Source organism: Tiliqua scincoides, chromosome 14 (assembly GCF_035046505.1).
Source record: "Tiliqua scincoides isolate rTilSci1 chromosome 14, rTilSci1.hap2, whole genome shotgun sequence".
Lineage (NCBI taxonomy): Eukaryota > Metazoa > Chordata > Lepidosauria > Squamata > Scincidae > Tiliqua > Tiliqua scincoides.
The window spans coordinates 6,115,843-6,141,083 of record NC_089834.1 but is presented as its reverse complement, the minus strand read 5'-3'; the positions used below and the strand labels follow the sequence as shown (position 1 = coordinate 6,141,083).

The 25,241-nt window shown below is 45.5% G+C and overlaps 1 protein-coding gene and 1 pseudogene across 2 annotated transcripts; one reads left to right on the top strand and one right to left on the bottom strand.

Moving 5' to 3' along the window:
- Positions 1-2,202: 2,202 nt before the first annotated feature.
- On the top strand, positions 2,203-23,544 carry PGAM5 (PGAM family member 5, mitochondrial serine/threonine protein phosphatase). Of its 2 annotated transcripts, none has more exons than XM_066609785.1 (6): positions 2,203-2,554; positions 7,912-8,096; positions 12,461-12,586; positions 17,959-18,047; positions 19,588-19,718; positions 21,935-23,544. In XM_066609785.1, exons 1-6 carry the CDS (start codon positions 2,319-2,321, stop codon positions 22,083-22,085), a joined length of 918 nt encoding a protein of 305 aa, XP_066465882.1. In that variant the 5' UTR covers positions 2,203-2,318; the 3' UTR covers positions 22,086-23,544. The 2 variants fall into 2 exon arrangements, with proteins under 2 accessions (XP_066465882.1, XP_066465881.1); XM_066609784.1 differs by having other exon boundaries at positions 19,585-19,718.
- LOC136634880 (5S ribosomal RNA) lies at positions 14,077-14,190 on the bottom strand (annotated as a pseudogene).
- Positions 23,545-25,241: the final 1,697 nt, after the last annotated feature.

The following is a 25,241-nucleotide window of genomic DNA, read 5'->3' as shown; positions in this document are numbered from 1 at the left end:
AGGATTGTACTGTTATTATATTGTTTTATTTCTTCAACACAGAGCCTATTTGCTGCATCCTGTAAATAGACAGGGACTCACTTACATGCATATATATCTGTGTATAGCTGTGTGTGTGACTGATAATAACATTGTACACACATGCAGATATAGATGTGCAAAGACAGACAGATAGATGGATGGATGAAAAGTAAGGAAGATGATAGATAGATAGATAGATAGATAGATAGATAGATAAAATATTGAGGACTTGAAGGTGGACAGATGGACGGATGGACGGACAGATAGATAGATAGAACATCTTCTTCCTAAGCATAAAATGGCATACGTGTGTATGCATAAATGTGTATACACATTTTTATTTAAAAATAAGTCTGTTAAATGATTTAAAAGATTTTATTTATAAATCTATATAAAGAACATTATGTGTATATATATATATATATATATATATATATATATATATATATATATATATATATATATATACACAAATATAAGTACAAATATATGTATACATATAAAACTCATTATGTATAAGATAAAATATAAAAATGCATAAAAAGAATTTTATGTATATAATTCAATTCAATAAACCTTTATGGGCATAGTACAACAATCATACGATAAGTACATAAACATTTAAAAAAATCAAACCATTATACCTATATATAAAAAGAGATATATAAAGTATATGCATATAGAAAAACCATTTGGCTTCTTCTACGTTTGTAGGATTTCAGGGCCAGCAATAATCCAACGATTTGACATGTGTTTATTCGGGCGAGAAGACCACAGCTGTGCGGAGGGATCAGAGTCCATGCTGTCATGTGGTTTTGTATATTCTGGATATATATTTGTGTCTATAGGGTATATTTTGAAAATATATTTAAATGTACATATAAATGTATGTATGCATAAAAATGTAAATATACATAAAAGTGTAAATAAAAGTGTGGGTGTATATGTATGTACGTATATATATATGTATGTAATATATATTTTTTATTTTAATATATATATATTTCTATATTATAAAATACTTATATATATACAAAGCATATATATATGAGTGTGTGTGTACATGTATGTATGTACATATATACATACATACGTATGTATATATATACATATACATACATACATATGTATACATATATACATATATGCATACATACATATATACATATATATGTATGTATGAGGCCATAGTCTTTCGAGACTGAAGGTTGCCAACTTGGATATATACACACACACACACGCACACGCACACGCACACGCACACGCACACACACACACACACACAGGGTGTGTGACCCAAAAGTAGGTGGACAGTAAATGATAATTTATTCCGCCTACTGTCCACCTACTTTTGTGTCACCCTGTATGTATGTTGGCATCCTTCAGTCTTGGAAGACTATGGTATTGTGCTCTGAATGGTGGCTCTGGAGCAGAATGTCCTCTTCAGAGTGCGAAGCCTGGGTAAAGAAGGTATGGAGGATAGACTGTTACCCATGCAGCAAATCCTCCTTCTCCACATCACTGAAATCGCTGGTTGGTTCCAGCGGCATCGCAGGAGTTGCCAGAACGGGACTGTGCCCAGCCACGAACTGCCTCAGGGACTCTGGCTCCGGATTTTGCCTCGAGGTTGACTCCTGAAGCCTTTTCCATAACTGGATGTAGCCACAAGGCAGTGGAGGTTTGGGATCAGAGTTTTCCTTCTCAGATGAGCTGCCTTCCCAGGCTGACGAGTCCCATCTACCCGGTGGCTGTTTAGTCGCCTCTTACGACAAGTACAGCCAAACTGAGGGCTATTCTTACCCCCAGCCCCCAGGTGATGTGTGTGTGTAAATTTTATTTATTATATCTATATATCTTTATATACCAGAGAATATGGAGAACAGAAGCGCGTGCACACGGCAGTCAGTGCGGAGCTCCAGCATCAGCGAAGCCACGTCCCGCCCAGCGCAACATCTCCAGGTGGGAACCCTCCCTCGCAGCCCCGCCCCTTCCTTGTAGCCCCGCCCCTGGCCACGCTCCTCCCTCGGGCTCCGCCCACCGCCTGCCCGCGCGACGCTTCCCCTCAGAGGATTCTTGTCCCTGGGCTGCGGCCCCGCCCCTTTCCTCAGGCCCCGCCCACCGCCTTCCTGCGCGAGGCGTCGCGCAGCTTCCCCCGAAAGGCGCGAGGCGAGGACGTTTTGTCCCTCGCCGCGCCCCGTCCGAGGCGTGAGCGCCTGTGAGGTGGGCGTGCCGCGCCGGAGGGAGAGCGCGCGCGGGCGACGCCGGTCCTCAGAGGGCGCTCCTTTCCTCGGCCCGGCATGGCGTTCCGGCGGGCGCTGGTGGCGGCGGCCTGCGGGCTGGCGGGCGGCTCCGCGCTGCTCTCGGCCGTGGCCGTCGCGAGGCCCCCGCAGGACGCGCCCGAGCAGCCCCCGCGCCCGGCCGCCCCCGCGCCGCCGCCGCTCCTGCTCCCCACCCAGGCCGCCCCCGCCCCCGCCCCCGCCTGGCTCGACAAGCCCCTCAACGGCTGCGGGCACTGGGACTGCAACTGGGACAGGTAAGCCGCCGCACGTCGGGACGGTGGACACGCGTCTTCTGCCGCCACGTGTCGGGAGCAGTGGGAGGCTCTGCAGGGGCATCGCGCACACAGGTGAATACGCGTGTTCAACAGACACGTGTCAGGAACAGCGAGGGAGAGGCTCTGCACACAGATTGCACATTTTTCCTGCACGTCGGGACAGCGAACACGCGTGTTCAGCAGACACGTGTCAGGGACAGGTGGGAGGGAGATGCTCTGCGTGCGCATCGTGCTCCTCCCTGCACGTCTGGATGGTCAATGTGCATGTTCAGCAGATGCCTTAATAAACATGGTAGGGATGAAGGTGGGGAAGAGCCTCTGTACATGTGTCACTCCGCAAGTCAGGACAGTGAAGACACGTGTTCAGGAACCCGGGGCGGGAGGAGGGGAAAGAGCCTCTGCACGTGTGTCGTCCCACACGTCTGGATGGTGAACACATGTGCTCAGGATTTCTGCAAGCACCAGCGTAGTCCAAGAAACAAAGCACACACTTAAATGGACTCCCATTACAGAGGCTCTGAGAGGATCAGAGGCTGGCAGCAGGCTGGATAGAGGCTTTCCGCAGGCCACAGCTGGCTGCCCGGCTGGAATTTGGAGCCCCCCCATGTATATTATTTATCACTGGTGATGGTCAGTGGTCTAGCTGGAGGGAGGCGGAGCGCTCAGTTCGGTGGGGAGGCTCAGTGGGCCGGGCAAGCAGCCCGTACGGCTCTGATTTGCTCCCCCCTGCTGGGAAGGGAGGGGCTGCTTGCCCGCCCCACTGAGCCTCCCCACCGAACTGAGCGCTGTGGCCCCCCTCCAGCTACACCACTGGTGATGGTGATATTAGGAATGGTGATAAGAATACCAGTAATAAGAAGTATTTATACACACATATGTGGTCATGAGTTATTTTATTTTCTCTGCAACCGCTTTGTGAACTTTTCATTGAAACATGGTAGAAACGTGGTATATAACACTGTTAATAATAATGTGTGTTCTTGATATTTTTGTGTATTTTAGAATAAGTGTGCCCAGCTCCATAAGGAAGAGTTATTACTCTTATGTTAACACCGTGGCTTCCTCATAAGGAAGCTGCTTGAATCGGCATAGAGGTGGCTGTGCCGTACCCCCAAAGCTAGAGCCAGTCAGGCAAAACCGATGCCATTTTTGGATCCAGCACTCCAAGGACACCCAAGAACAGGTCTAAACTTGACAGCAGCAAGATGCATGTAGGGCTGTTGTTACTGATACTATACAATATGCATATACTGCTTTTCAATCCAAAAAAAAGTTTGCAAGCAGACGGTTTGCAGGCAACATCTGTGTAAAGGTGACCACTCCTTGGAATCTGTCCTTGCTCATGTGATTGAGCCTTAATCTGTGTACATTCCTCTAACCTGGTGTTTGTACCTTGGTCTTTGTGCACACTGACAGCCCAATCCTATCCACCCTCTTCTGGGAGTAAGCCCCATTGACACTAATGGAACTTATTTCTGAGTAGATATGCATAGGATTGGGCTGTGAGCTGGTGTTTGTGCCTTTGATGCTGAAATCCAGCTGTGCCTGGGGTGTTGTGATGCATCAACCATCCGTCTCCAGTAGGGAATGAATTAATTCTCTTAAAATTCCTGAAGCAATTTATATTTGCATTTGAGCCAAAATAACGAGTGCGGCGTTCATTAAATTAACTCCTTGGGTTCCTACTAGGCTGATATCATGGAGGCGTAGCTTACTTCCTAGTAAACATCTGCGATGACCCTACTTACTACTCTCATTTTGGAGAACCTTAAATCCCAATATTTAGTTTTGAAACTGCCACAGTTCTAAACTTAGTATTGGCAACCTTCAGTCTCGAAAGACTATGGTATCGCGCTCTGAAAGGTGGTTCTGGCACAGCGTCTAGTGTGGCTGAAAAGGCCAATCCGGGAGTGACAATCCCTTCCACACCGGGAGCAAGTGCAGTCTGTCCCTGGTCTGTCTCCCTGGCTATGGGCCTTCCTTCTTTGCCTCTTAGCCTCAGACTGTTGGCAAAGTGTCTCTTCAAACTGGGAAAGGCCATGCTGCACAGCCTGCCTCCAAGCGGGCCGCTCAGAGGCCAGAGTTTCCCACTTGTTGAGGTCCATCCCTAAGGCCTTCAGATCCCTCTTGCAGATGTCCTTGTATCGCAGCTGTGGTCTACCTGTAGGGCGCTTTCCTTGCACGAGTTCTCCATAGAGGAGATCCTTTGGGATCCGGCCATCATCCATTCTCACGACATGACCAAGCCAACGCAGGCGTCTCTGTTTCAGCAGCGCATACATGCTAGGGATTCCAGCACGTTCCAGGACTGTGTTGTTTGGAACTTTGTCCTGCCAGGTGATGCCGAGGCAGTTCTAAACTAACTCATTGGAATGAAAGAACTAGGGCTTAAACAAATGCCATAAGCTCTGGGGTTGTCTAAGGGCCAAATCCTATCCAACTTAACAGCCCTAGTGCAGCTGTGCCAATGGGACATGCACTGCATCCTGTGGCAGGGGGCAATCACAGCCGCCTCCTCCAGGTAAGGGAATGTTTGTTCCCTTTCTGTGGAGCTGCACTGGAAATTTGGATAGGTTTTGGCCCTAAAATGTCTTGGAAACTTAACATTGTGCCTGTTGCAGAGCTCAGTGTGCCATTTTTAGGTCAGTTCACTTTTTGGAAACTGAATTTCTTGCTGCCTGTATGTAAAACTTAGTGTTTTCCAGCAATAATGAGTTCAAACCATGTGTTTCTCAACACGATAAGTGTTTCTCAAACTTAGAAACCCACTAAGGACCCAATCCTATCCAGTTTTCCAGGGCCAGTGTAGCTTTGCCAATGGGGCATGAACTGCATCCTGTGGTGGGCAGGCAGTCACAGAGGCTTCCTCAAGATATGGGAGCATTTGTTCCCTTACCTTGGGGCTGCACTGGTGCTGGAAAGTTGGATAGGATTGGGCCCTAAGTGGGTCATGAGCCAATTTCTGGTGGGTCCCATTCATTTCAATATTTTTAATATATTATACTTGGTGCTGCTGTGATATGTGACTGCATTTGGGGAAATGTTACAGATATATAGTTTTAACAGGTTGCTATGTACATATTTTTAACGATAGTCAACGGGGCTTACTCCTATTCAGGTGTAGGTAGGATTGCAGCCTAAGATTGTTAAAAATTTTCCTGCTTGATGATGTCCCTTCTGGCCATGACATCACTCCTAGTGGGTTCCAACAGGTTGTCATTCTAAAAATTTGTCCCAGTGCTAAAAAGTTTGAGAACCAGTGCACTAGATCTTAGCACTTAACTTTTTTCTGTTCAGTTAGAGGTGCTAAGCTTTGACTTTTATATAACCTTTTCTCTCTGGGAAAGAATAATCACCAGGGTACAGCAGCACTAGATCTCCTTATGGCTTTTAATTTCATAATGGGCCAGAGCACTGCACATCACACATGTGGGTGAATATAAGCCTTTTACTTACTACAGGCATGTCATGCGGTGCCATCTGTTCAGACTATATCCAATTATTCTTCAGCGCAGTGCAGTTTCCCAGCTACACTTGCGGCAAAAAGTATCACTTGTTCATGATCCCACTTCAAATTTATTTTGAATTGGCACATATGGCACATTCACATCACATTTCAATAAAAACACATAGATTAAAATACAAAAAAATAAAATGCAAACTTATGTATATCGAAATTACAAACATAATTTTTTTGACTCTGTCAGTCAGAAAAATCAGCGGAATTGCATTATAAACTATTTTGGCACTCTGTCACTCTATGTTGGGTAGCTTGTTTTTCAACCCCACAATCACAGGAAAAGATATTGTGCCCCACTTATAGAAGGCATCTGCCATGTCCTGTGTGAAAATGATTTAATGTTATCCATACCGCAGAAGGCTGGTCAAATCCAGGTAGTGTTTTTTTTTAAACACAGGGCAGACACTTCAAATGATATGTTTTATATGCCTAAGGCTAGAGTCCTGTGCACACTTACCTAAGAGTAAACCCCATTGAGTACCTGTTTACTTCTGAGCAAAGACGCATAGCATTGCACTGATCTATTAAAAGCCACTGCAATTCAGTCAGTCTCTCCTTGTCTTGGCCTCACTTGCTTGACAGTGTGATTGTGTGGATCACAGAGGGGATTCTGAATTCCTTCAAGGGATAAAAATCTGTGGTTACTACTTCTGGAGCCAAAAGGCTTTCTCAAACAGGTACTGTTCTGCACTGACTTCAGGTACTGTGTACCCTTGTCCTTAAGACTTCTAAGGGTGGCTGTCATATGTGAGTCATAGGTTATATCAGCCGCTATAGGAATGTTGATTTTTTTTTTTAGGCTTGTTGCCTCTACTCAGTACTGATGGATTGTTTCTGCACAGCTATAATTGCTGCCAGTTTGCTTCTGAATTAATTTTTTTTTTTTTGAAGAGGAACTTTCCTTTTGTATATTTCATAAGTAGATCCTGAACATAAGTAGATCCTTGCTAGATCTGGCCGACCTATGCTGGAATTTCCTAGCTTCTCGCACAATTTCTTGCATGAGATAGTCAAACGCTGTTTTGAGATCTGTAAAGGCAGCATATAGTGAGGTTGTCTTATGTGTAATATATTTCTTGATAAGATGTTGAAGGATTAAGCATTGATCAATAGTAGACCTTCCTTCCCTAAAACCTGCTTGTTCTTCAGCTAACACATTACCTTCCTCAAACCAAGTTTTTCTTAGAGATGTCTTATGTATAGCTTACTGATGATGTTAAGTAGGCTGATAGACCTGTAATTAAAAGGGTCATCTCTTTTACCTTGTTTGAAAATAGGATAACAATTGCAGATCCCCAATCAGCAGGAACATGACTAGTTCTATCAATATAGAAGAACAATGATGCCAAAATTAGGGCCCACCAGTCTAAATTATTCTGAACATTAGATCCTTGCTAGATCAGGCCAAAAGTCTATCTAGCCCAGATTCCTGTTTCTCTCAGTGGCCCACCAAACACCTCAAGGAGCATAACCAATGTTCTCAAAATCCAGGGCAGAATTAAAGATTGTTCACAGCTGCCACATGATGTAAGGAACTGTGGGCAACTTAGGTAGTGTGACCCACAGGTTCATGAACCTTCTATGCAGAGTCCATAGATTTATAGAACTCTGCTTGCATTTGGGACAGAAGCTGGTTCTTATGAATTAGCCTCTTAATGCTTCATAAAGGTGCTGCTCTTTATTTTATATGAGCAGCATTAAGTGTTGATAAATAAAAACTGCAGCAGACTTTGTCAAATATACTGAAAAAGGAAGGTGGTGAGTAAATCCCTTGTGTAACTAGTCACTCTCATAGTAACTTTAATATTGCTTTTAGGAGAGAACCACAGGCTCTTATGAATCTGCAGAAGAAGAAGAAAAACGAAGAGACTGGGGAAGAGGAGATCTTGTCTCGCCTTGTCCACTACAAAGCCAAAGCCACCAGGCACATCTTTCTCATCCGTCATTCTCAGTACAACATGGAAGGACACGATGATAAAGACAGAACGCTGACCTGCCTTGGTATGTCTAGCTAGATTTGTAGACCTTGTAGTGGGGACTGGGGTCCAGTTTGCTCTTTGGCTAAACTGGTGAACTCTGTGCTGCAACTTGTGGCTCTTCCTTTGAATCCTTGTTAATATTTAAGTGCTGAAAGCTTGCTTCTACATGAGCCATGCAAGTAGTAGTAGTAGTAGTAGTAGTAATAATAATAATAATAATAATAATAATAAACTTTATTTATATGCCGCCCTTCTCCCCGAAGGGACCCAGGGCGGCTCACAACATATTAAAAACAGATTAAAAACATAATATAACCACAGATAAAAACATATTAAAAACACATTAACATATACCCATAAAAACCATAGGCAGATAAAAAGTCAAATAAAAAGAGCAAAAACGTAGCAAATCAGAGGAATCAGGCCTGTAAAAATACTAAAAAAGATACAGAAGAGATGTTTAAAAAGGCCATGCACTCAGAAGGCTTCTTTAAACAAAAATGTCTTCAGGCCTCGCCGAAAAGTCTCAAAAGAGGGAGCCATTCTCAAGTCAAGGGGAAGGGCGTTCCATAATGTTGGTGCCACTACTGAGAAGGCCCTATTTCTTGCCGCTGCCCCACGTACCTCCTTAGGCGGCAGCACTTGTAAAAAGGCCTTCTCTGATGACCTAAGAGGACGAGCCGGATTGTACGGAAGTAGGCGATCTCTGAGATATCCTGGCCCAGAGCAGTATAGGGCTTTAAAGGTCAAAACCAGCACCTTGAATTGGGCCCGGAAACGAATGGGCAGCCAATGCAGCTCCCGGAGAAGCGGGCTGACAGAGTCAAACCGCCTAGCTCCAGTGATCACACGGGCCGCTGCATTCTGCACTAATTGCAGTTTCCGAACCGTCTTCAGGGGCAGTCCCACATAAAGCGGGTTACAATAATCTAACCTCGATGTCACCGTGGCATGGATCACCGTGGCCTGGTCTGCCCAATCCAAGTATGGCCGCAGCTGGCGCACCAGCCGAAGCTGAGCGAAGGCCCCCCTAGCCACAGCCGCCACCTGGGAATCCAGGAGCAGCTGCGAATCCAGGTGGACTCCCAAGCTGCGAACCTGCTCCTTCAGAGGGAGTGCAACCCCGTTCAGAGCAAGCCGATAGTCCAGTACCTGCATCGAGGATTTCCGAACCAGGAGAGCCTCTGTCTTATCTGGATTTAATTTCAGCTTATTAGCCCCCATCCAGATCCTTGCTGCTTCCAGACAGCGCTCCAGGCCCTCAACTGCCACCCTGGAGTCTGGAGGAAAGAAGAGATAGAGCTGGGTGTCATCAGCATATTGATGACACCCCACTCCAAACCCCCGGATGACCTCTCCCAGCGGTTTCATGTAGATATTAAATAGCATGGAGGTCAGAATTGAACCCTGCGGCACCCCGCACCTCAAAGGCCAGGGTGTCGAACAGGCATCCCCCAGCACCACCATCTGGGACCGACCCTCCAAGTAGGAGCGGAACCACCGCAAAACAGTGCCTCCAACTCGGCCAATCGGCCCAGAAGGATACCATGGTCGATGGTATCGAACGCCGCCGAGAGGTCCAGCAGGACCAACAGGGACACACTCCCCCTGTCCAGTCCCCAGCGTAGGTCATCCACCAAGGCAGTTTCCGTCCCAAAGCCCGGCCTGAAACCAGATTGAAAAGGATCCAGATAATCCGTTTCATTCAAGACCCTGTGGAGTTGGGCCGCCACCACCTGCTCAATTACCTTGCCCAGAAACGGGATGTTGGAGACTGGCCGGTAGTTATCCAACGCCGTGGAATCCAGGGAGGGCTTCTTCAGGAGGGGGTGAACCACCGCCCGTTTCAAAGCGAGTGGCAATGTCCCCTCCATCAAGGAAGAATTAACCACCCTCCCCGTCCACTCAGCCAGTCCACCCCGGGCAGCTCTTATTAGCCAAGCTGGGCAAGGGTCAAACAGGCAGGCAGACGGCCTCACACTCCAAAGGAGTCTGTCCACATCCTCAGGCTGTACAAGCTGAAAAGAATCCCACAACACTGGACAAGCAGTTGCCAAGGGGACATCGTCAGACATTGTCAATGTGGCATCCAAGTTGCGACGAATACGATCGATTTTATCTGCAAAGTGTTGTGCAAACCCGTCACAGCGGCTGACCGTGTATTCCTCCTGGTCCACTAGAGGGGCCTGATGAAGGAGGCCCCGCACCACACGGAACAGCTCTGCTGGACGGTTGTCAGCAGACGCAACGGTAGCAGAGAAGAACGATCTCTTCGCTGCTACCACCGCCACGGAGTAGGCTCTATAATGAGCTCTCCTCCATGTCCGATCGGATTCATCGCGAGTTTTCTGCCACCGTCGCTCTAGACGCCTGCCCTGCTACTTCATCATTCGCAGCTCCTCTGTAAACCAAGGAGCCGCTCCGAGTCTGCAACGTGGCAGAGGTCGCTCCGGAGCAATCTCATCCACTGCCCTGGTCATTTCCCCATTCCAGAGGTCAACCAGGGCCTCAGATGAGGTGCCAGTCTTGGCAGTGGGGAAATCCCCCAGAGCCCTCAGGAAACCTACAGGATCCATTAGCCTCCGGGGGCGGACCATAGAAAACGAACCCCCGCCTCTGCGGAGGAAGGAAGTCGCAACAAGCCTAAACCTTACCAGGAAGTGATCTGACAATGACAACGGAGTGATCTTAATCTCCTCCACATCCAGATCACTGCCTCTGTGTCCAGCTATGAACACCAGGTCCAACACATGTCCTGCAGTATGTGTTGGGGCCCAGATCTTCTGGGACAGGCCCATGGTTGTCATGGCGGCCATGAAATCCTGAGCTGCACCTGCCGCAGGGGCCTCGGCATGAACATTGAAGTCCCCCAGCACTAACAGGCGGGGGGCCTTCAATGCCACCTCCGAGATCACCCCAGTCAGCTCAGGCAGGGAGACTGTTGGGCAGCAGGGCGGGCGGTACACCAACAGAATCCCAATCCTGTCCGGTCCTCTCAACACAACATGCAGGCACTCGAACCCAGCAGACTGCTGGACAGGGCACCTGGTAAGGGAGATGGACTCACGATAGACCATTGCAACTCCCCCTCCCCGTCCCTGCAATCTTGGCTGCTGCACCACCTGGAAGCCTGGTGGACAAAGTTCAGAGAGACTAACGCCTCCCTCCATGTCCAACCAGGTCTCCGTAATGCATACCAGGTCGGCTTTCTCATCCAGGATTAAATCCCGGATGATACAGGTCTTGTTATTCACCGACCTGGCATTCAAAAGCAGCAGCTTCAGATCCAGGGACTCACTGCCAAGACCACCAGGCATCCGAGAATTGGGGGAAGGACCAGAAGGGGAGATGATCTGCCTGTGATAAACTCTCCTTCTCCTGTAACGGCCTGTCCGACCCCCACTGCCATATCTCCCCTGGCCCGTCACTCTCTTGATAGTGGCACCCTTCCCTTGCCCTGAGCTCCCTCCTGAGATAAAACACATGTGGCGAGGCCCACCTTCTGAGACTGGCCTATACAGAGAGCGGCACCCAGCAGGACTGCTTATAAGAAGATAAAAACAAAGGCAAGCCCGGCACTGGGTGTCACACAGGCGGATCCTCTGCTGCAGAGCGACTATTGCTCCTCTCTCCCCTGCCTAAACAGAAGGGGAGAGTATCCGACCGCTGTTATTCCGCGGACCAAGAGGGCACCAGGTCTTCCAGGCACGAGTAATGGCTACAAGGTAGCTGTCGTCCTCTTTGTTCTCCTTGCCCAGCTCTTTCTCATTGTGCCCTGGTGCCAGCTTCCACTCTTCTGCTCTTCTGATATCGGAAGAGAGAGACACAGTTAGTTACGCAAGCAGTCTCTGTGGCTTAGCTTTTTAGTACCATTCAGCAGAACATGTGGTTCTTCTCCCTTCTCCAGATATATTAGGGGTGGGCAAACGTTCAACTTGAGGGATCCTGGACCTTTAACAGTTGTGTAGGAGAGAGAATTTCAGCAGGTGCAGCTTGTCATCTCACAGGTGACAAATGGGAAGCTGCACCTGCTGAAATTCTCTCTCCTACACAACTGTTAAAGGTCCAGGATCCCTCAAGTTGAAAGTTTGCCCACCCCTGAAATATACTGAAAGACAGCTGGCTTTTTAATGTGGGAGAAGGAGCTCGAAGTAACCTCTCTGGCTAGAGCAGGGGTGGCCAGCCTTTCAACTTATTAGGGATCCTGGACAATTGTGAGAGGCGGGAAAATCAGCAGGTGCAGCTTGTTGTATGTGAGATCACTTCTGAAATTCCCTTTCAGAATTTCAGCAGGCAGTTTGTAGTACTTCCAGCTGTTTCCTCTCAGTGTGCCAAAGGTGTGTATTGTGAATGTACTGGGAAGTTATATGTTGTGTTGCTGTCCAGGTCGTGAACAAGCGGAGCTTACGGGGAAAAGACTTGCAAGCCTGGGACTGAAATTTGATAAAATTGTACACTCTTCGATGACCAGAGCAACTGAGACCACCAACATAATCTGCAAGCATCTTCCTGGTGGGTAGCTTCTGTTTGTCTTCTTGGTGTAGAATCTGTGCCAGGCAGTCTGTCTTTGTTAGGCAGGCTGGCTAAACCAATTGCATTGCAGATGGTTGGGACTCTTTAATTGAAAGAGCCATGCATTCTTTTCTTTTTTTTTGGTGCAAAGTTTATTTATTTATTACAGATAAATAAGGAAGGAAAATGGGTTAAACTTGGCACTGGGACTGCATAGGTTACACATGAGGATATTGGCCATAGATTACAACATGCCTTAATCCAAAAAAAGAAATCAACAATGACTGAAAAGAAAAATAATCATTGATACAAAAATTATCATATTTGTCATTATAGTAATTAATGATTTAACTAAACAATCAATATTGTTTAAAATTATTTATCCAATCATAAAAAGGCTTCAAATTTTACACATACAATATTCTTTCTGCTATACTGATATGTACAATAAAATGTTTCTTATATTGGTCTTCAATATCTGATATCACATTTAAGAAAAGTATTTCCGGTTTGAATGGTACTACACAATTCAATATCTCTTGTAACAATATATATCATTTTCCAATACCTCTTTACTTTCCACATATCCACCACATATAGTAAAGAATTCCCTCAATCTCTTTGCATAACTAACAATTATTTGATAACCCAGGGTACATTTTTGCTGCTTCCTCTGGAATTAAATATCATCTATAAAAAAATTTATATAAATTCTCTTTAGAAGATACCGTTTTAATTATCTTAATATTTGTATTCCAACTTTGTTTTAATTTACATCTGCTTTGATTTGACATAATTAATGGAGTACTCCTCACTTCTGAGGAGAATTCAATCCATTAATATCTACAAAAAAATTTCCACTTTTTATTCAGCCATTTTCACTTCCTGTCTTAGTATTTTCTTTGTTCTCTGTCTTGTTATTTTCCTTCTTGCTCCTCCCTCTGCTCCTTCCACTCCTTCTTCTTCCTCTTAACTCTTATATTTCTTGATCCCTCTCTTTTCTTTTTCCGTTTTCTCCATTTTATTCTTTTTGAATTTAATCCAAAGATGATTCTTCTTCTTGAAAGGACGCGCTCTCTTTCTCTGAGAGTTCCCTCTTATTTTCTTCTTGAAAATTCTGAGTTCTAATAATAAATGCTGCTTTTTCCATCTCCTGTCTCATTACAGAAATCTCCAATTCTTTAGTTTCATCTGATATCTGATCCATTCTTTTTTCCATCCCCTCCATATTTTTGTCTGTTTGTCAGGGAGGAGTTTATTTGCCTCATTCGTTCAGATAGTTTTCCAACCTCTTGCTTCAATTCACTTCTGAGTTCTCGCAACATATCCATTAATGAGGACTGGCTTTCGCTAACATCCTTTAAATTTTTTGATGTCATTCTTATCAGTATCAAATCAAGCCGATATAACTCTGGCTATAAAAAAGAAAAATAAATATGTTCCAACGATTAAATGGTTGGCAACCTTCAGTCTCGAAAGACTATGGTAGAAGCCTACAGCACCTGGTATTCCTAGGCGGTCTCCCATCCAAGTACTAACCAGGCCTGACCCTGCTTAGCTTCTGAGATCGGATGAGATCAGGCGATTAAAGAATCAATGAAGTCTCATTATCTTTGCTTCACCTTCTTGTAAGGCTAATTCCCAAATTTTATATCTAAAAAGAATAAGTCAATAATCCACTTCAAGTCAATATCAGTGTCCAAACATTCCCACAGTTAAAGAGTCATCCAATTCTTATTATCTTGCTTCCCTTCTTGTCAAAGATAATCTTTAAGTTTTTATATCCAAAAGGGGTGGGTCAGTAATCCAATTCAGGTTAATAACACTGTCAAATTAAGTTAGTATACCTTTAATTGTTCAGGCCTGAGTCAAGCCTTTTGCGGCAAAAATGAAAGTAAAAGTTATCCCATCCTTTAAAGATTAATTGTTGATTTCTTTTCTATGCGTACCGTTCCAACAGGGTGATCCTTTATCTTCCCTTATTTACTTTTCTTCCAATCATCCTTGTTACAAACTGCTCCAGCAGGGGCTTCTTTCAATCCACATTGGCTCTTTTTCCACTCTGGGTGGCTGCAAGCCAACGTAAATAATCTTAAAGTCGTCTTTCCCTCCTTCCAACCTCTTGATTGCAATTCTTTTTATAGCCTTTTAATGAACTGGTTACTCACAGTTAAAGGCTTTGTTCGCTTTCATGCTTTATCTAGGCCGTGGGGGGGGGAGTCCTCAGCTGTCCGAATCATCTCCGAAGATGGTGTCTGGGATACGATGTGATTCAGCACAGAGCAATCGGGGAAAATATCTTTGAAACCACCGTCTCAAGAGACTGCCCAGTTCAAGCTCTCAGTCTTCGTTCCTTCTTCTTGGCAACGAAGAGTACCTCATTGTTGAGGTCCTTGGAAAACACATCTATTTAGCAGTTCCCCACCCCCGAACCCTCCAAGGTTCCCTGCTACTTCACTGAGTCTGAAAGAGCCATGCGTTCTTAACTGAACACCCTGTAGCAATTCTGCGAGTAGTAGAGGAAGAATTGGTGCCAAGTATAGTATTTATACATAACATTTTCGAAGTTAATGTGGGCTCAGAAACGACTTCTCAGGTTTGTTTATGAAACAGTAAAGAACACAGCCAGATATTAAACTGACTGATGCTGCTTGATCATCTTGGTCCTTTTTCACAGCTGGAGTGACAAGAAAGTGCTAGGAAAGGAATAGCTGTTGCTTTTTGTTTTCTCCGAGCCTCTGGGATATTCTAGTTGCAGGCTTCATTTTCTATTATGCACCATAATGCAAGCTGCAGTCTTTCCATGAGCAGAAAGTGCTTCTGTGTGCAGAAGGTTTCTACCCTAGGGTATAATGAGTGCATTCTAAAAGTCAAACGAGTGAGCTGTAAACAATAGTAATGAAAAATAAGAGTGCAGGCCAAGTAACCATAGATACTGCAGTGTTGAGAGACCGATTTATGTTCTGGAACATGTGGCTACATGTCTATCCTATATTTGAACAGAGGAGCAAACTAACTAAGTTTGCTCATGTAGTTTTACTGGAAAAGGTGATCAGGAATATAAACATGTTGTCACCCACTGAGATTTTTACTGTGTTAGTAGCGGATTTGGTTATAGGGCCAGTATTCCGTTACAGAGGGTGGCTAGGGTGTGCCTGCCAAAATTACAGAGCTGTATAGTTTTATAATGGTTCAAGTGTTGGTGTCTGTCCATGGGACTACGGAGAAATGCTTTATACCTGGTTAATTCATGGCTATAGCAAACCTCTGTGGAAAACTGCAGCTTCAGTGAGTAAGAGGCGAGGGCTTGCCCTTCCAGAGACACGTATGCAATCAGCAGAAGACAGACCTACACACACACTGTCTTAAAAGTTAGACCTATTCTTGGGTATATTTGAGGTGCTTGGATCCAAAAGTGGCATTGGTTTTGCCCAATTGGCTCTAGTCTTGGAGGTCTGCTTAGTGTGCCAATCCAAGCAGCTTCCTTGTGTGGAAGCCATGACACTGGCTTCCTCATGAGGAAGCTGCTTGAATCGGCATATAAGTGACTGTACTGCACCCCCTAAACAAGAGCCAGTCATACGAAACCAATGCCATTTTTGGATTAATCACCCCAGAAATATCCTAACTCTGTTCCAACATCCTTGGCAGTTGTAGTGTGTAATTGGCAGAGGTCCCAAGAATAAGCACGTGGGCATCTTTAGGAGGGGGCTTCAGTTACGTAACACAAAAAGCTTGGGGCGAAGGCACCCGTAAGTATATGATACACTTTGCATTGCTGGCCATTGAATCTTGCTTCCTAAATCAATTTACAGTGAGATTGTCAAGTTAGCAATGCCAGTTACAGCCGGTTGCTTTGTTGAGGAGGCAAATAAGTAGCTGAGTGGGGTGATCCTTCTGGAGGTATGATGAGCTTGTACGTAGCTATGGCTGTAGCTATGTAGTTTGTAGCTATGATTACAAATGGCAAATTCAACTCTTCCTAATGTTTATGCACCTTAGTAAAAACAATAATTTGCATGTAAAGTAATTACGTAACCTTAAACCTGTTCCAGCAACAGTGTAGCCCAAAGGGAACTTCAGCTGCATTCTCACCCGTTGTGTTTGGTGAAGTAGTACATGTTGACTCTGTTATCTTATCCCTATTCTTGACAAGACGTGTATTCCTTGTGCACAAAACACTCAAGCTGTTTGCTTAGGATGACACAGGCTTCTGACTGCGGCCAAGCTCTTGCTGGGCTAAGCTGCAAGCCATGCAAAGTAGTCCTTGAGCTCATAGTAAAAGGCTGCACCTTCACCCCTGGGTAGGCAAATGAGCTGTCTCTCTAAGAGAGAGGCGTCAAAAGGCTGCTGAGCTGCAAGCCTTGGAAAACAGCGATAGCAGCGCTTGGCCCAGGCTTGACTAGAGAGATTGGAGGCTGCATTTCTTCATAGTTTGAGCGACCCTGAAAATGCAGGATGGGGGGGGGGGAAGGCGGACAATAGGTGAGGGAGCAAGATGATGACTGTGAGTGTGCCTAAGACGTGATCAAAGACTGAAGCTGTATAGCGGTGCTTCCCAAATTTATGCGGCTGGTGATGCCCTTCCCCAACATGGAAGTAAATGGCAATGACGTCACCAGCCACTTCTGGGTTGCAGGGCTGAACAGAGCCTGAAAACAGCGGTAAGGAGGCCAGGGCAGGTGGGAAGGGCTTTTCAAGCGTGCGGTTTTTGTGCGCAGCACCTCTGCCTGCTGCGCTGAGCCTCCTGCTGCTATTTTTAGCCTTGCGCCAGGGTCTCGCTGTTGAGTGGCAGGCCTCCCAAGACAAAAGGGGAATATCTATCTTCTCCTTGAAGACATCGGAGCAAGAGAATTTTAGAGGCGAGTCAGATGTGGGAAAATGGGGTTGGGAAGTCAGTGCAGGAGGTTAACAGCCCAGTCCTAACCAACTTTCCAGTACAGTGCAGCCATGCCAGTGGGGCAGGTGCTACATCTTGTGGGGGGTGGGAAATAGACATGGAGGCATCCTATAAGTAAGGGAATGTTTGTTCCCTTACTCAGGGCTGCATTATGGCTGCATCAGTGCTGGGAAGTTGGTTAGGACTGGGCTGTAAATGGTTCAGGAACACATGAGGGTTCATATTGCTGAGTATAGGACCTATGACATGAGGATAGGATATGACCAGAGGGGTGATTTGTGGGATGCAGTGAGAGTTTGAGGTTCCCATTAAATCCCTCAAGTCCAAGATCTCCTTCAAGAATGGCCTTCACAAGAGTGTTGCACACACAAGTATATCTGGTCGATGGTTTGTGCAGAGAGACTGAAGAAATCTCCTTCTATAGCACTTGAAATACAAGGCTGCTCTGAAATGCATATCTTTACTCTTTCAGGGGTCAAGAAATCAAGTACCGATCTTCTGCGTGAGGGAGCTCCTATTGAACCGAACCCTCCCACCAGCCACTGGAAACCCGAAGCCGTGGTAACATTTTGTGTGTAATTGCCTTAGGTGGTGTGGTCTTAGGGCCCAATCCTATCCGATTTTTCAGCACCAGTGCAGCTGCAATACAGCCCCAAGGTAAGGGAACAAATGTTCCCATTCCTTAACGAGGCCTGTGTGACTGCTGCCCCAAGACAAGATGCAGTGCCTGTCCCATTGACACAGCTACACTGGCACTGGAAAATTGGATAGGATTGGGCCCTTATTCTGTCACTGGAAGTGCCTTAGACCAGTTTATGAATTGATGAACTCAGCCTGTCTTCCTGTGACATAAATTTCTCTCAAGCTAGTCATGTATCTCTCAATCTCTTCTTCTGGTATTGTTTGAAAAGTTTAATAGCCTCTTGCCTGTTTGCTTCTCTTGTTTCAGAAAAGCAATAAAAGTCTTCTAAATTGGCAATGAACTGTAAAAGCAGGATAAGTAAAATCAGACCAATGCAAGCCGAGAAGTGAGGCTTCTCTGTAGAATAGGGTTGTGTTAACTGACAGCTATATTAAACAAGGTTATTTGCACTTGCAAATGGGTGAGAGTACCACCCTTTTTGGAAGGGAGTGGGAGCCATAACAGCAAAGGCCCTGCTCTGGACTCCCTAAATGAGGTGACGTGGAACAAAGCCTCTCTGGGGTGACATCAATGAATAGGATAGTGCTCTGTAAAAGGTTAAGCCTGAGCTTAAAAAACCAGCAAAGGAACATAAAAAGATGTGTGAGGAGGAGCAAGATTCTTAGCAGAAATTTGTGCATGTATGGACACCAGTTTTGTTATAATGCAACAGAACTGCTTAGAAAAAACATGTAAAACAGGAGGCTTTTCGCATAGATTTAACTGCAGAAATGACTATTTGGATTGTGTCAGAAATATTCTTGCTATATTTTAATGTTTGTAAAATCTATTTTTTAAAGAAAGACTTAAGCCTGAGTCCCAGAAGCCTCAAGATTGGTGTTTTATATGGCTCAACTCTGTAAACAGAGGGAGCCCCATGACAGGAAGCTCTGTCACAGTTGTGGAGCTTCAGAACTGCTACTTTAAGCTAAATGACTTATAACAAAACCAATTCCACTACAGGCTAATTTGTGACATCATAATTCAGGTCACAAAAACATCACCAAACTTCTAAATCAAGACCCAAAATACTTCTGATATGAAACACTGAACTAAATGTGAGCTTTCCAGACCGGAGAAAGCCCGCATGGACATGGGGAGAACATGCAGACTTCACACAGACTCTGTGGCCCTGGCTGGGAATCAGATTTTTTCCCTCAACAACTTTACAACAAAACAACTTTAAGTGAGGACTTGCTGTGTATTTTACACCAGCTTCCAGTCTGTCTTCAAAATTAATCTTGCACAGTCATCTTGCAATGATTCAAACAGGAGGTTACTGACGTGTGAGAGCATTTAGATCTTAATCGGATTAGATGGGATGCCTTCTAAAAGCTGATCCTCTAGAAGGTTAAGGTAGGAAGAAAGTCCAGGTTTTTAATATATCTACATCAGTCACCAATCCTCTGCCCTTAGCAGTACTATGAAGATGGGGCTCGCATTGAAGCTGCCTTCCGAAACTACATCCATAGGGCTGACGTGAAGCAGGAAGAGGATAGCTATGAAATCTTTGTCTGCCACTCCAATGTCATCCGTTACATAGTTTGCAGGTAATTTATTGGATTGATGTAATCTGCAATGGGGTTGCAGGGGAGGAGGGGACTAGCTAAAAGAATTTGGCTCTCAAATTGGGTTAGCACATTGCATTGTATTTTGATTACATTGGGGAATTGGATGCACTTAACAGGTTGGATGCATTTAGGGGATGCTGAGTGCCCAGTCATATGAACAGCTGTCTGCAGAACGTATGACTGCAGGATTAACATAAAGCTTTTGCTGTAATCACTATTTTCAGCCAGGGATTTTAAAATAAAACAGACCTTTCTCACCAACAGCGCAGTCCTATACTGTGCCCAGGAGGGTCACAAACATGGTAGTGCAGGTCCGAGGAGAGCCATAGGGGTCAGGGCACCTTACCAGGTGTAAGAGGAAAAGTTTCCCCTTGCTTATGGCTGAGCTGATTCTGGCCCCTAGCCTGCGCTGTTCCAGCACAGGGTAGAATTGTGCCCTAAATTAATTAGGAAGTTAAAAATGGAAAGAGGAAAGACATAAAGCTTATCTGTTGCTCTAATTTGTGGATCGTTTCCCAAGCTGTGGGCTGTCAAACCTGTGGTGCAAACCCGTAGGTAGAATAGACCCCAATGGCTTGAATCTGAATGATCTGCCTTAGAGATGCCTGTCAGCTTCTAGCTCACAAACAGGTGTGTGGCTTCAGAGAATGCAAGTTCTTGACCTTGCATTCTGTTTGCTCTGCCACTTTCATCTGGCGCTGTCTTTGGCACAGGCATGGCCTCTTGGAAATGGTGCTGGCAGCTTTACGGTTAGTCTCGAACAAAATAATGCTGAATTCAGTTTGCCTTTTCCTGCTGGAATTGCAGCAAAAGAGCTTGCTTGTGACTTTGAATGCCAGCTCAAAGATGTATAGCTTATTTGGAGGCACCAATTGTGTGTGCTCAAGATGTGCCTTCTAAAGACAGTGTGTAGAGCTGTAGTTCACAATTTAACTTGACAGTCCTGGATCCTAGAGGGCCTAGTATGCTGTCCAGGTGTTAAAGCAACGGAATATTCAAGGGTGTTCACAGATCTTCAAAGCTTAGGATATTTGGTGTTCTTTTGTTCGACCTCTGTCGACGACACCTAGCGGTCCTCTCATATTCAAATCCTGTCTCTGCTAATGCCCATCTGTTCCATTAGACATAAAATGAAGAGTGGAATATATGTGTGCAGTTAAGTGAGTTAATCATGCTACCAAGCAGCTATTGGTGCACCATCTTTCGATGTGGGAACAAACAGGTGGTGTGTGAAGCTCTCTGGCGATGGCTTTACAGGGGTTGTGGTGTTGGCACAGCTTGATAGTTTAAAAGTTCTGTAGGAATCCAGCGTCGGATGACTTCTGAAGACTGATTGTTGCTTGAATCTGCCTTGGTAACTGACTTGCACAAACTCAGGAACAGCTACTGAACTTGGGACCAGACGTTTGCATTTATTTCCTGTTTCTTCTACACTTAAAGTAGACTCTGTCCTCTTAGGCTGAGCAACAGCTGTAAGGGCTTACTTGTCACCCCTTTTTGGAACTTGGGCTAAGAAGCAGTTAACTAAACAGTCTTATTTACTCAGCCCAAGGACAAAGTGGTAGAAATATTTATGGTCTGCCTTCTGTCAATCCTGCTGAAGCAATCTTGCTGAAGTCAAAATTGGACAGCATTGTATTTTTCGTTAAGCTGGCATTTCACACACGCTTCTGTCCACCTGAGGCTGGCCACTGGAAGTTTGAGGGAGCTTTAGTTATCCTGCTGTCTCGAATGGCCCATGTCATTGCTGGAAGAGGATGGTTTTTTAAAGATTTGTTTAATCTTACATGGTTTCTCAAGCAGATAGCTAAATTGTGTGCTTAAGACATTGTGGCCAAAAGGTTCGTCTTTTAGGGCAGATGTTGAATAGGTGAGCTTCATTTCTCATTATGGCCAGGCTTCTGAGGAGCATGTGCCACTGCATTTAGCTTGGCTTCCCTATCACTACCCCTTGGCATCTGTTTCAGCTTTTGTACAGTTTCACTTGGATGGCTGTCTACATTCGCCATAACTTCTAACCACCCATGCAGTTGGTAACTAGTCTGTAACTAGAGATTTGAAGTCAGTAGATCTGTACAGTTGTGGAGACTGGAGAACTTTGCTTTTCTGTGAATCTGCAATTCTGTAAATGCAAATTCTTGATTCTGTTGTAACCAAAGTACTAATTCAGTGATCCCCCACCCCCTGTTTTGTAGAGCATTACAATTTCCTCCTGAAGGTTGGCTGCGGATATCCCTCAACAATGGCAGCATCACCCACTTGGTAATCCGCCCTAATGGCCGAGTGGCCCTCCGCATGCTTGGCGACACAGGATTTATGCCTCCAGAGAAAATTACACGTGGCTGAATGAGCAAGACGACTTCCTTTTTCTTGGAGCTGCCTGCAGTCTGACCCTGTACGCCAAAGTAGCTGTGGCAGAAAGTAATGGCTTGGTGGGATATTGAGTTTTGAAATTTGTACTTGACAAACGCCTGCCCCTTGTACTGCATAGATGTCCACAGAAGGTCCCTTTGGCCTAGAATAATTCACACTTAACTTCATGATGTGGTCAGCATGTTATCCAAGCACTGCTGCCGTCCAGCCTCTTCTGATTTCGGTGGGACTTAGATCTGCCCAAATCTCCTGCACCATTAATACCAGTGAACTAGTCCTTAATGGAATGCAGAGAGTAAAGTGAGATTATCTACTTGTTTAACCAATGTTAGGATGCGCCTGGAAAACTTGCCTGGGTGCGCCTGGAAAATTCCTCTTGCTTCTAATCACAGCACAGTGAGAAGTAGCGAGGCAAGCAGAGCAAGAGTGATGTGTAGAGCAAATTCCTTCTCTGCCCCCCCCCCCCCCGCAATGCTTGAGAAGGGCTAATAAGTACAGCAAGCTTAGGAAATGATTCTTCGTATCGATCATTTGGATGAAAAAGTATTTTGGTGTCTAGAAAGCTGGACCTCTCAAGAGTTAGGAATATTCCCATTTCTGCCTTTCAATACTTTTGGGGCTGAGGTCGGTGAAGGTCTTTGCCACTGCCTTCAACACCCTCTACAGTTGTGGTATTTGGTATTCAGTGGACAAGTTGCAGAGAATTGAAAGTGCACGAGGCCTCCCGTTGTGTGCGCAAAATAAGATCTTGGATAATATTGCTGAGATGATTGGGACAACCCTTCTGGCAGGTGTATTTCACATGAAGGCCCTCCATTTAGTCCAGTCACTGCAGTCCTGCTCTTCCTACCATCTGCTTCACCATGTGCTTCACCTGTGAGCATTTTTGTCACTTGCTTTACAAGCATTCCTTCTTGCCACTAGGACGAAAGCCTAAATGAACCACTCCCTGTGCCATTAGCAACTGTTGTGGCTGCTGCTGTTTCTGTCACTAGGCCCCCTTTAAGTTCCAGGGCACATTTGGGTGTTATGTACTGAGCTAAAGCAACTTAGAAATGAACCTCCACATACCTTCTCCCCTCACAAGAGAATCACCCATCCTTTTATTTAGCATGCTGAGGAGATGCTTCTACTTCCTGCCGATTACAAGAACAGAATATACTGCAGTCTCTGACCTGAATTGAACCCTGGGCAGGTGCTGTACTTGTGGTGTGGGGGCAGTGAAATGCTTTTTGCAACTGGCTGCCTGGCAACGAATGTGTGGTTGGAGATAAGTGTTGCAGGAAAAAAGGCTGGGGGTTGGGAATTAATGCTGTTCTGTGCTTATGGGCAGTGGTGTTGGTCTGCCACTCAATGCAAGAATTAAATTATTCTGAGATGTCTAACTTTGCAAAATGTCTACAAAAATAAAATTTTTATTAACTGTAATAAATTGGAGTGATTGCTTCCAGTATCCAACGCTAAGGAGTCTCACACAACCTGCCTTTAGCAATGCCTCTTCTCCCAGAGTATTAAGGAAGCCCCCTCCTCCAGGTCCAGGAGGTCCCCCCATCAAACTGGAGTTTCCTGAGAGACAGCAACCCACATCTCCCTTCTGAGCAAATGTCAGCAACCTTCAATCTCGAAAGACTGGTATCACGCTCTGGATGGTGGTTCTGGCACAGCATCTAGTGTGACTGAAAAGGCCGGTGCGGGAGTGACAATCCCTTCCACACTGGGAGCAAGTTTAGTGTGCCCCTGGTCTGTCTCCCTGGCTGTGGGCCTTCCTTCTTTGCCTCTTTGCCTCAGTCTGTTGGCAAAGTGTTTCTTCAAACTGGTAAAGGCCATGCTGCACAGCCTGCCTCCAAGCAGAACGCTCAGAGGCCAAGGTTTCCCATCTGTTGAAGTTCATTCCTAAGGCTTTCAGATCCCTCTTGCAGATGTCCTTGTAGCGCAGCTGTGGTCTACCCGTAGGGCGCTTTCCCTGCACAAGTTCTCCTTAGAGGAGATCCTTTGGGATCCGACCATCGGCCATTCTCACGATACGACCAAGCCAACGCAGGCGTCTCTGTTTCAGCATTGTATACACGCTGGGGATTCCAGCTCATTCCAGGACTGTGTTGTTTGGAACTTTGTCCTGCCAGGTGATACCGAGGATGCATCGGAGGCAGCGCATGTGGAAAGCGTTCAGCTTCTCCTGTTGTGTGCAAAGAGTCCATGACTCGCTGCAGTACAGAACTGTACTCAAGACACAAGCTCTGTAGACCTGGATCTTGGTATGTTCCATCAGCTTCTTGTTGGACCAGACTCTCTTTGTGAGTCTGGAAAACGTGGTAGCTCGTTGAGGTCCACGTTGGAGGTCGTTGAGCCAAGGTACACAAAGTCATGGACAAGCTCCAGTTCATGTGCAGAGATTGTAATGCAGGGAGGTGAGTCCACATCCTGAACCATGACCTGTGACCCAGACCTTCAGGCTGATTGTCAGTCCAAAGTCTTGGCAGGCCTTGCTAAAACAGTTCATGAGCTGCTGGAGATCTTTGGCAGAGTGGCAGTGACAGCTGCATCGTCTGCGAAGAGCAAGTCATGCAGACATTTCAGCTGGACTTTGGACTTTGCTCTCAGTCTGGAGAGGTTGAAGAGCTTTCTTTCTGATCTGGTCCGGAGATAGATGCCTTCTGTTGCAGTTCCAAAGGCCTGCTTTAGCAGGACAACGAAGAAAATCCCAAACAAGGACTGTGGTAGACTGCTTGTTTTCTATATGCAAGGATTTTTTTTAATGAAAGGCATGTAATTCCTCTATCTATAGTTGGAACTTGTACTGTTACTTCTAGTGCCTCAGAACTCTGCCACCATTCTACTGCATGTGTAGATCAGGCCTGAGGCCCAAACTAGTCAAATAGCAGCTTTGGGGGATGAGATTTATACTGGGAAAATAGGGGAAAGAGTTAAACACTCCCTCCCCAACACTGTGGTCCTAGCCTGCACATCCCTTGGGACTGCTGATCAAACCGTTTTTAAAAGACAACAGGTCTGATCACTGATCTCCAACTTCTCATCTCCTTTGGCCCTGACAGTGTGTCAGAAACGGTTTCCCTGCCTCCTGGCTCCTTTTTTATTACCTTTATGAATACTGTTTCATTACCTTTCCGT